At 36.1% G+C, this 12,753-nt stretch overlaps 1 protein-coding gene across 17 annotated transcripts in view; it reads left to right on the forward strand.

Moving 5' to 3' along the window:
- VAV3 (vav guanine nucleotide exchange factor 3) overlaps positions 1-12,753 on the forward strand; it is a 521,969-nt gene that overhangs the window by 361,571 nt on the left and 147,645 nt on the right. For 8 of the 17 annotated variants that reach the window (XM_082451935.1, XM_082451936.1, XM_082451934.1 and 5 more), the window contains exons 23-25: positions 2,275-2,391; positions 2,959-3,046; positions 8,829-8,958. In XM_082451935.1, coding sequence (XP_082308061.1) covers positions 2,275-2,391; positions 2,959-3,046; positions 8,829-8,958 — 335 coding nt within the window. Of the gene's footprint in view, positions 1-2,274; positions 2,392-2,958; positions 3,047-8,034; positions 8,356-8,828; positions 8,959-12,753 lie in introns of those variants that run through there. The other 9 variants (XM_082451926.1, XM_082451938.1, XM_082451925.1 and 6 more) reach the window with 4 other exon arrangements.

Consider the following 12,753-nt stretch of genomic DNA (forward strand, 5'->3'; position numbering starts at 1 on the left):
CATGCTTCCCTAATGTTCATTGCAGCACTATCTACAATAGCCAAGACATGGAAGCAACCTAAATGTCTAGGGACAGAGGAATGGGTAAAGAAGATGTGGTACATACAGACAATGGAAAATATTACTCAGCCATAAAAAAAAAAGAAATAATGCCATTTGCAGCAACATGCATGGACCTAGAGATTGTCATACTAAGTGAAGTAAGTCAGATAAAGACCAATATCATATGATATCACTTATATGTGGAATCTAATTTTAAAAAATGATACAAATGAACTTATTTGCAAAACAGAAACGGACTTTCAGATATTGAAAACTAACTTATGGTTACCAAAGGGGAAACGATGGGGGAAGGATAGATCAGGAACTTGGGATGAACATCCACACACTACTAAGATAGATAACCAACAAGGACATACTGTATAGGACAGGGAACTCTACTCCGTATTCTGTGATAACCTTTAGGAGAAAAGAATCCAAAAAGAATGAATATATGTATATGTTTAACTGAATCATTTTGCTTGTACACCTAAAACTAACACAACATTGTAAATCAACTATACTCCAATAAAATTAAAATTAAAAATAAAATAAAATTGATAAATTGTAGTTTAATCATGTTATTTAGAAATATTCAAGTAGATATTAAAAATAACAAGGAAAAATAGGTGAAATACTTGAAATGGGACTTGGGGTAGGATCTGATAAGATGGGGTAGTGCTGCTTTTTCATTATAGTTTTATAGTATGACTTGACTTTTAAAAACTATGTTCATGTGTTACTCTGATAAAAATGCTTATGCTATATGCTAATTGCCGTAAATGCCATGAAGGAAATTAGGGATACTGTAATGAGAATAATGTAGTGGAGAGTGCCAGATACAGGACAGTGTTCTTTAGCTGGGATGGTCAGAAAAGACTCTCTAAACCTGAAGGAGGAGAAGGAATGTGGGTTGACAGAGGGTGAGAGATTTCCAACACAGGAATATAGTCTATGCAAAACTCTAAGAATTCTTGAACCTGAAAGAGGCCTGGAGACTAGTAAAGAAGGGGTTTGTTAGAGATAAGATTGAAGAGGAAGATGTGAGTCAGATTATACTAGGTAGTAATGAGTCAGTGGTTATCCTAACTTTAACCCAAGGTACCATCTACATAAAATGCCCTCAGCTTTTCTTCTGTACTTGGTGGAAACCTCACATGTCCTCCTCCCTTTGCAAACTTGTCAAATGCCTACCATGTGTATTTTAAATATTGGATTGGCCAAAAAGTTCGTTCGGTTTTAAATAAAAATAAAACATTTTTCATTTTCACAAAGAATTTTATTGAACGTATTCACTAACCGAACAAACGTTTTGGCCAACCCAATATTTAGCATAGATTAAATGTGGGTATTTACACTGGGTTACATGAGTCTACATGTGAATCAGAAAATTTTCTAGAATATTGATTTGAAAGATAGCTGATCTCAACATAAAAGTTTTTCCTTTAACTTTTATTACCCATAATCTCTGATATATTTTGTCAATAAATGCTAAACCTGTGTTTGATGCAAAGGGTCATTAAAGAATATTTTAACATTGAATTTGGGCCTTTTATTGTTATCGTTATGGGATATGGGTATGCTTAAGACCAGTATAGTTTAGGAAGAATTGAATTCTGGTTTTGAAAATATCCACCTTTTAAAAATTGTATTCATTACTACCAGTTTCTTAAGAAAATTGGTTATCAAAATTGTGGACTACAAGAATTAATCTTATATCCAAAAAATAATTATTTAAAAATAATTTAAATTGTTTCTGAATTTTCTTACAACAATACTCAAAGGAAATTTTGTTTCATACTGTTTTACCTAGCAAAGGTGAAATTTTGGAGGAGGGCGTGTATGTGTGTATATGTGTCTGTATATCTGTGTGTGTCTTATGCAGGGCAACCCTTCCCTGCAAGTCTTTTTCTTTCTTGTCGCTAAATTCCCCACAACTCTCTCTCTAACCCGATACCTATTAATTCTTTTCTTTGTCCCATTTATTTATTTGATAAATATTTAGTGTATGTTAGGCAATATTCACTTCACTGTTGTAATCTTCGTAGAGCATTTGTGTTCGGACGTATCTAAAGGACTTTTTTCTGCATTATTTTTTTGAAGTACTATAATTAGTACAGAAGTAAAAACAGTTCAGATCTGCCACTAAGTTAAAATCCTAACAGATACATATTTTTAGCCTCTGTTCTCTTCCAGGTACATTACCCAAATTTTCTGCATCCTTGTTTCTTACAGGTATGCTGGAGCAATGGAAAGATTGCAGGCAGAGACTGAACTTATTAACAGAGTAAATAGTACTTACCTTGTGAGGCACAGGACCAAAGAGTCAGGAGAATATGCAATTAGCATTAAGTAAGTGGGACAAGTACTTTTACAGAAATAGCTTTCCTGTTTTCATAATTGCATAGATCATCTGACATATATAACACTGAAGCTGAAAACCAAGGTTCTAATTGCAGCAGAAATAATGTATCATCTCTCCAGACAGTTCATTAATACTTGAAAATATCTGTTAGAAAAAATGGTATTAAGTGTTATATAGCCTGCTAATTGGCATACTAGACTTCTTTCATAACATTGTACTTGATGTGTGTATGTTTCTAGTAAATCCTAAGAATTATAAATTACTAGATTTTGTTTTGTTTTTCCATATTCCCAAATTGATCTTATAAATAAATTGGGCATAGTGATTGATCAAATGTAACCCAACCCTACCATCTCACTTCAAATATTGGTTGTATCTTCAACCAATCTAGTGAATATATTTTGTTAATTAGCTGTCACCAGTGTATTGGCATAGGTATATATTTTGTCTTCAGAATTAATTCCTATAATGTTATTGGGGCATGCCCTCTGGTAATTATTGATTTCTACTGATTAAAAACACATTTATATTCATAAGTTATCCATTGCCCACAGGTACAATAATGAAGCAAAGCACATCAAGATTTTAACAAGAGATGGCTTTTTTCACATTGCAGAAAATAGAAAGTTTAAAAGCTTAATGGTAAGCATTGATTAGTTCTTTTCAATCTGTGGTCCTTATTTTTCTCTTATTAGAAAGGTCAGTTTAATTCTAGTTTCTTGGAATTTTTGCTCACTGAAACATTGTTCAAAGAGAATCATACCATAATTTTGCAGCAGAATCCTGAAAATTTTAATTGTAAGAATTCTAGTTAAGTTTTATATTGCCCTAGACATATTTTTCATTGTAAACTAAGTTTACAAGTTTTGGATAATATTTCAGAGTCCACACTAGAAGATTCTTAGAGCCATAGACACATTCAAAACAATCAACTTTCAGTTACTTGTGTTTTACCTTGTTTGAATGAAACAGCAAAGTTTTAACATGCTTCTCTTCTTTCCTCTGCCTCTATCTCTTCATTCAGGCAGAGGAAAATATTTTAAGTTATAACATTAAAAAGTTGTAATTGGTAAAATACCGCTCACATTTAGGTTCATTTCATGCAAAATATACTGTCAAATGGAAAACATTTTTGTATTTTCTGCTATTTTAGGTGATCTGTACTACTGTTCTCCTTCATTACCTTGGACAATTAAACATTAACAAGGTGGAATTTTTACCACATGACAGTGATATTTTGTAGGAATTTTACATTTAAATTGAACAGTATGTTGTTACCAAGTTGTTTCAAATAAATAAAGATTATTAATTCTGATGATTTTTAAAAGTGAAACTTAGCACATAAGAATAGTATGTATATGTCATATCAACAATACATATATCAATATGTCATTACATGTGCATTGCTGACAGTAAAGAAGAAAGTTCTTATTTCATGAAAAATGATCTCAAGTCTGTTTCTCAAGTTTGCGAGAGTTTCTTGAGATAATGAAGAATTTGGAGACAGAACATAAGATGCATTTGTAACACTCTGCTAAGTACTTTGAGTAACATTGGGAAGGACCACTCACTGATTGAACCATCAGTCAAATGATACACACTGCATCGTTCCAGAAAACATCTCAAAGCACTTTGCAGATGTTAACATTAAAGTTAAAACTGAGTGTAAGAGAGCCTTACAAAATAAGCCAGCTTGAAAGCCTTATCTAAAAATTTAGAACTGCTTCAAGACAGGAATCAGCATTTTAAAGAAATTGAAGCATCTTGAGTTGAAAGAAAAGTAAGAAAACCTCTCTGGACATAAATATCACATTCCCAATTCAAAAGCTAAGGATGGGTAGCAAGACTGTGTCCTGGAAAATGTAAACCCTGTCAAACTGGCAACCAAGATCCAGGCATCCTCCCTGCTGGCAGTGAGTTACGTTCTGCTGGAACAAGCAGGCTGTGCACAGAGAAAAGTGGACCTGAGGAGGTTCTTCCTTAAAGGAAAACCTAGCAGGGAGGTGGCAAGTGGATGCACAAATAATGAGTAACAGCCCCAGCTGAGACATGATAAAAGCGTGAACAGGGAGTCTCCACATCACTGCAAGACACACCAGCTTGACTCTCACCTGAAGAAATTAGGGTGGTTGGTAATGAGGCTGCTCCGTGGTATTATAGTTAATATGAGACTTTAAAAAAAAAAAAAATGCTGTAGGACCAAAGCTGACTACCAGCCTTGATGACTTTGAAAGCAACAAAAGGGACTTCCATCACAGGAGATAAGCGAAGAGGATGAAAGGAATAGTCGCTGGAAAGGGCCAATCAATTCAGCTCTTTGTCGCCTGGATTCAGCTCAAGAAAGTTCCTCATCCTCTAAGGTTAGATGTGAAAAGCTAGTAAATACTGCATGACCTGGATTAGTGGACATAGATCCTCAAGTTCCTATCTGCATGTAAAGCTGTTATTATAGTATAAGCAATAAAGACCCAGAATTCAAATAATTTGGACCAGAGAGCAGTAAAAGTTTCTGCAATGATGTTCTGGAAAGGGAATTAAAAGTAGTTGTCACAGAGCTAAAATAAGCTCCCCTTATATGGTATGTGTAAAACATCAGAAATGCCACTACAAGAGACACATGGATGTTTTTTCCTCCATATCTGGGGATCTTTTGTAAGGAAGTACATAGTGCAGAGGATTAAAGGGAGGGGATTAAGAATTAACTGCAAAACTACAATGAAAAAAAAAAAAAACTTCGGCAAAAGCATATGAGTGTGAAAAGACAGACAAGGAGCTGAAAAATCTCAGCCTTAGATGAATACTTCTGTCAGATCTTACAAAATCACTGTAAACATTGCTGAAGAGACCGTTGAAGTTGTCTGGACCTACCTCCTCCTCTTTGTTTCTGTTCATTTGTTGAACAAATTTATATTGAGTCCTCACTATGTGAAGTTACTGTGTTTTTGCAGAACTCAAAAAGGACTCAACTGTTCAAAAAAGCTTTCAAATTAGTAAATCTCTCTGTACCGAGAACCTCACAATAGTGCTGTCCTTTGACCCTCCACTGGGAAATGCCACATGGATACCTGATCAGAAGGGATGGCTCCTATCTCAGTAACTAGCCCCTCTGGAAGAAGAGAGAGGGTTGATAGGCACCTTGGGAGCGTAGGGGCTTCTCTGAACCTGCATCATGCAACCTCAAGGAGGTTACATTTCATCGTGTTGGTGTCAAATAACACAGTTCCCATTATAAGTACATAACAGTCTATGCATTGAGTTGTTTTTTTAGTTCAGTATCTTCCCATCATGGCTGGTAAAGTTATATTCATCTACCTAATGACACTCATTAGGGCCTGGAGTTAAATTTAATTTGGAAAGGATGTAAAATGAAAACGAAATCCAGAATTTGTTTTAAATTAGCCAGTTTCTCGAAAAGAAGATTGGCCTCAGGTGGTTATGACCTAACCTTTTCCCTCTGGTTTCAATGGCTTGGTTAATCAAAATCTTTGTTTTTCTTAGTCATTAAATCCAAATTCTAAATGAATTTCTGTATCCAGATTACAAGGCATTAATTTTGTTCTAATTTTCATGTATGCCAGACAATCCATGTCCAAATGCTGTTTATAAATCATCTCCACTGCCTGTTTCCTTGGTAATTGGAATGACTGGCTCTCACTCATTATTTTTCAGAGAGGCTTGAATTGTTGACACCGCTGTGTCAGTATGAGATAAGGAAAGCTTAGCAATTTCTTTTGTTTAGAGTCTTCTTATTTACTTGTAGTACTTGAAGGTCAACGATTGCTAAAGCAGAGGTGGATTAGACTAAAATACTGAAAGGCATAAGTTGGAAGAGATCCACTGTGGCACTATTTAATTCTACCCAGTTGGAAACATGTAGGAAGATTTACCCTCATAAGACTGTAAAAATGGAACTAAAATATCTTCCATGCTTAGTGAAGTGATAAAAAAGTGTTTTACAGTTTACCAAGCCACATGACCCTAGGCCTTGGAAAAGTCATTTTTTTCTTCCATAAAATTTGGAGGTGGGTAGGTATTAAATGATGACCAAGTCCTTTTCAGTATGATAATTCTGTAGTTTCTAGCCAACTTCACATAAACCTTAATTCATACTAATTCATGATATCATGCGTAAAATTCATATTATAACAAAATTACATTGAAGTTCAAAGTTATTGGCTTATAATTACTCTCAGGTTTATTTTCACATTTATGCTAAAGAAAAGAACACATTTCATTCAGTTTAAACGAGAAGACTAAGAGAACTGTTATATATATATATATATATATATATATATATATATACATATATATTGTGTAGCTGATGCAAATGATAATAAAGTGTACCGTTCTTCCAGAGACCTTACAAAATTTTGCATTTAAAGAAATTAAATGATAATATTGGTCTCTAAGTAGAATTTAATTCCAGACCTTGCCTTTGCAAACCATGCTAAAATCACCATAATATAAATGCCATATTCTGATCAGTAAAGTCATTTTGAAGATATAATCTTCTGATATTTTAACTTTTTTTTTTTTTTTTAAGTTGGTCAGGTTCCACATTCCTTTGCTTCATCAAGGGCACCCATAATCTGGGCCCAAGCAAGGAAGAAAGGATGGAAGAAAAAAAAATTTTTAAGTGTAAAACCATAGCATCTTGGGTCTAAGAGAACAAATTCCTGGTATACCATAGATACTTAGAAAATGCTCCTTCCCTTTGCTTCACTTTTTGCATATTTACATTTGCCAGGTACTATTTGCTAATAATACGATATAGTTGAGAGCACAAACTGTGGAACCAGACACCAGTTATACAACCTTGCCCAAAGCTGATTAATCTCACTGAGCCTTGAGCATCAGGGGGAAAAGGCCCATCTCTTGTTTCTTGTTTGAAGATTGTAAGAAACTATATAAATGGCCTGGCACATGGGATCATGGTAACTCTCATGATTATTCACACGTACCAGGCACTTTATACATTCTTTGCTATAGTCTGTGAAATGGTTTATTATCCCCAGATGTGAAAGGTGAAGAATCTCCATTTGCCTTATCCAGTACTTTAGCCAAACCAGGCTCTTTTTAGTTTATGAACGTGGTCTTTGTTATGTTTGTGTCTGTTCCCAGCCTGACTGCTCTACTTAAAATAATCCTTCCCTCCTTCCTGGCTTTTGAAATTTTACCTGTTCTTCAATTTAAGCCAAGCTACCTCCATCATGAACTCTTCCCTCATCCTCCCCACTGGACTCAGAAAAGGAAGCTCTCTTTCTTGCCTTTGAACTCCCATAATCCTTCACTTTCCTTCAAGGGTGAGGACGCCTAGGAACCTTATCTACAAAATCTCTGTGACCCCTGGAACTCCCCGCACGATGCATTCCACAACTCATCCAAGTTTGGTCAAAAATAATAAATAAATCATTGATGATCCTCTTTCTGTTCTTTCGGGTGATTTTTGGCCCGATTGATTTGTTTGGGGAACTTTGAACATACCCACTGAATGGAGATACTGAATCGATGACAGTGTGGTTTTTTAAAGAAATGAGTTGCTTTTATACTGTTTGTTTTAAACAATAGTGCTGTAGTAGAAGCACTGAATAATTCGGTTAAAAGTGATTATGCTTTTATTTTCATTTCAGGTTTTTCTAAGAAATATCTATAGTACTCATCTAACGATAGTATGCATTTTTCCAGTATGAATTAATCATTTTCCAATTTCTGTTTAAAGTAGAGGGATTCAGATTTGTGCAGAACCTATGAAACCAACATCTCGAAAGAAATTTCCTGAAATTTTAGTATGAAAGATGGTGGGTGGTTATTATATTAGGCTTGGATGCATTGGGGGCAAATTAGGTATAAGAGAAAATTGGAAAGAACTACATTATTGACTTCTAGTAAGTACCAGATGACAGCTATGAGAAGCGCACTAACACTTCCTCATAAGCCAGAAACAATGTCAAGTAAGTAGCATTTGTGGTTTAACAACTTTGATTTACCATGGAAAAGTACATTTAGGATTGAGTTTGTTTTTCTGCTTGCGTTGAAAGAAAATGCAGGAAGCTAGAAATTGCTATATATTCATAAAACAGCTGTTGCCTTTCTAAACAAAAACAAAGGGAAGTATTTCATAAATAAGAACAATAATTACTGCTCTGAAATTGAGGTTTAGTATGGTTTCTCTTTACTTACTACAACTGACTGAAGACTAACAGCATGTAGAGCAGCAATAGGGGGTAACTCACATTATAAATGGCCTGGGTAGCAAGGACGATTACCAGTTAGGTGTCATGCTCATCCAGGCAGCAGGGAGAGATGATCGTTTACTCACACTTAACACAGGCTTATGGAAAATTTAGCATTAAATTGATCATCCCTCTATTGTATATAATTATGTGTCAAGGAGTTCATGTGTTTGGTTCTTCTTTTCCTAAAGGAACTTGTGGAGTACTACAAGCATCACTCTCTTAAAGAAGGGTTCAGAACCTTGGATACAACTCTGCAGTTTCCATACAAGGAGCCAGAACATTCAACTGGACAGAGGGGTAATAGAGCAGGCAACAGCTGTGAGTATCGTAATTTAGAATACAATTTGCTGTCACTTAAGGATCAAAGGCATGATAACATTAAAACATCTTCATTCCAGATTTTGAAATAGAACCAATTAATATGCTGATGCATTTAACAAGGAATTTTTTCTGGAGCAAAGCAGAATCAGATGGACCAACAGGTTTATGAACATGCCTAGATTTAGTTCTTCATGCCAAATTAAAAATCATGTGTGTGTTAAATCCATCAGAAATATAGGGTGTGTTAATATGTAAGTTTTGTACTTTTCACTGACTTTTATATTAGCCAGACTCTTTTTAACTGATACATGTTTATGGTCATAATCCTGTTTGATTAACAGTATTTAAGCCAGGCTGGTGCACAGTTCTCCCGTCTAACCTTGTACTGCAAAGTCTTCTTATAGATTCTATTTCAATGATTACTTTCGGAACTTTGAAATAGCTCAAAGCATGTTTCCTCTGATGCCAATAGTTAAAAGTAAACGTTAGCCACTTCCTTTCAGAATGAGCACTGTGCCACAAATAATCACATAAGATTAGCACACAAACCGAAAGCATGTTATAGTTTGAGTGTGAGTTCAAGTCAGAAACTTTTTCCTCGTCACCGTTTAATGTCATATACTCTTCCTGTTAATAGATATAGCATGTAAAGAGAACACTATGATGAAAAAATGCTATGAATAAAGTGTGATTTCACCCCCTTATTTTAATCTCATAAACCTTTTTTAGAGGAGAAAGGAATACAATTTTATTACCCTCAGAAGGTTTAGCCTAAGCAAAATAGGAATACCTAGAGGTATTTGGGAAAAAAAATAGAATTTGCATCATGTAATATAACTTTTTTTTCCCTAAAAGCAGAAACTGAAAGGGAAGCAACGCTCAGGGCACTAACACCAGCAGTAAAATTTCATAACATTTCCATAAAGTAAATATACAAGTACTTTGTCACATCAACTGACATTTTTTTTTTCAATTTGAATAACTTAATAGCTGTTCTCTTCACAAGGATCAGTGATAAATGAACAAGATTGTGCAATGAAAGTAGTCAGAGCACACTTTTTGTTGAAACTGTAAACACATTACAATTTATCTTTCTGCGTTTTTAGCCCACTGTTACCCAGTTATCTTAGACGCTCATATAGGCCGTAAGTTTTGCTCATTCAAAAATGGAACTTCCCCTTAAGAAACAAGTTTTTCTACAAATTTCTTAAAAGCCTCCCAGGGTTATGACATTTTTCCCTACACGAAAAGTATAATTTTCAATTCTTTTACTTTGCCTTCCCAGTAGCAGGAGATAGAGTTGCCCAGGAGGTCAGTTACACTAAAAATCCTGTCTGAGTTGTTCGCTTAGTTTTAGGAAGTCCGGGTGAGCGGGGCCGGCAGTCAGGGAGAGCCGGTATCCCGGTCAGTGGAAGGTTCTTAACCCTCTGTTTCACTGTGTGGTCACTCTCAGGCACTCCTGTGCTTGGCACATGTGGGTGCTCAGAGAGTATTGGCCAACTACGAATGAAGTGGCCTAGTTTAAGTTTTTTTCTAGTGTTTGACCAAGTATTCAGTGCTCAAACTTGTTTAGCCACTAGGGATGGCGTTACAGGCTCTTTTTCTTTTTCAAAGCATGGCCAGTAACATGATTTTGAACATCCATGCAAGCTACATGCAGTTATTCGTTCCTTCAGCATATAATAATTACCTAACGCAGAAAAGGCGCTGTTCTAGATACTGGGATTCAGCAGAGTCTCTATCCTTATGGAGCTTATATTTTAATGAGGCAGCTCTGGCAAGTCTGGGTTAGGAGTTTGATATTTTTATATAGGATGATCAGGGAAGAGCTCACTCCTAAAGTGACCAGAAAGAAGTGAGGGCATGTGCTGGTATGTCAGTCAGCAATAATTTCTTGATGGTCTACACTCCAAGATTATTCAGCAGGATTATAATCTTAGATCAAGTGTATATTATCCCAGTGTTTTATTTACTTGTTGCTGACTTTCGTATGAAATGAGAACACTGTGATGATTCTGAGGATTGAATGAGGTGCTATACATTAAAGCATTTAGCAGAGTGCTGGTAACATGGTAAACACGCCATAAAAGTCAGCTGCTGCTGATTCTACTGCTTCTACCACAGCTGCTGCTTTCCTACTACTACTAGTCGCTCCTCTAACACAGCAAATATCTCCCTGTATTTCTAATTGTTGAATTACTAGTTTTAACTCATAGCAATTTACATCTTTGCTTTTATGATTTTTTAAAATACCCCTTGCTTATTTTATACCAAGTCCTGATTAAAGGTTAACCCTTAATTAAAACACTGCTTCAATTTTTATGCACGTGTCTCTCAGGAAGTGGTAAAGAGGAAACTCTACATATCCTGTATGGAAAGACTGTGTGGGATGTCTTTAGAGTCCTTACCTCTGGTTCATAGCTTTGGGTGTGCTGCTAAATACCATCTCAGAATAACTTTTATGAAGAAGTAGTACCTTGGGATACAGGACAGGGCATGGCATCTTCATTGCTTCTAAGTAATGGGGGAAGCAGAGCAGGCAAGCCAAAGCCTAGGACCACGCTGTGTTCTGGGTGGAGGCTGAGATTGGAGTTCCAACTCCTGAAACCTGTGATTTATTATTATTTTTCTCTTACATGCCATATAGTCACCTTGGAAAAGAAAGTCCCAGGGAATCGTAGAAGAGGCTGCTTGCTTCTGTATTAGTCTAGGTTTGGATGTTCTTGGGAGAATTAAAAACTCTTCTCAAGTTTGTAAAATATGGTAAGATTATGACAGGCCTACCTCATGCAATTGCAAAATAACATATATAAAGACACAAATTAGAATTAAACAGATATCCAGAGTATTGGGCAAGGAGCGTGTAGCATTTGTAGGTGAGGAGCCCATTGCAAGCAAGGCTGTTTCCTAGGGCTCCGCAATGACTTGAGTGTTTCCAAGAGAGATGAAGAGAGGAAGGAAGAGAACAGAGCACTCAGGCACAGCAGTGAGCCGCTGTGCTTCCCTAGAAACTGCAGTGGCTCCGTGGACGATGTTCTGCCCTGTTTTGTGGATCTGTGTAAGAATCCCATTACTTTCCAAAAACGGTCGCAGAAAACGTGCCTTAGACTGCTGCGGGTGTACCCCTAGGGCTTGTGTATTTGAAGGGCACTGAACTGACTTTTGCCTTTCTTGCTCTACAGTGAGCGCTTAATTATTTTCAGGTCTGCTACTGAGTAGCTGTCTGACCCCAGGCAAGTCACTTAGCCTGTTCGGGCCTCAGCTTTCTCATCTGATGAATACGGAATGAGATTAGATATTTTATTATGTTCTTTTAAAAATAGCATCCTAGGTTTCTTTCTTTGTATGCATGAGAGAAGGAGGTAAGGTAGAATGGTAACAGACCATTACACTTGGAAAAGTTGCGCAATTAGCTGTTTCATTACCTATTAATAGACCTTAAGCATTTTCCCAAGTAAATGGAGAATTAGTTAGACCACAGAGGTGGCTAATGTTTAAAAAAAATGTTGGTTATCACTATATTTACATGATCTCAAAGTGTCTTCTCACAAGACCTTATTACTAAAGAGGGAAAATAGAAACACCTAAAAGTGATCAAAGTTAACATCACCAGTAATGGGACAACTAGATATCACGCACCTCCTAATGTGATGCTCTGAGAAGGATGTAACACCACTTTTGTGGTATTCCTGCCCCCCCAGGGTGCACAATTTGAATCTAATCATGAGGAAATATCAGAGAGACCCAAACTCAATGACATTCTACAAAATAATTGGCCTATGCTCTTCAAAA

This window comes from Balaenoptera physalus (assembly GCF_965194825.1).
Source record: "Balaenoptera physalus genome assembly, chromosome: 1".
NCBI classification, from domain to species: Eukaryota; Metazoa; Chordata; class Mammalia; order Artiodactyla; family Balaenopteridae; genus Balaenoptera; species Balaenoptera physalus.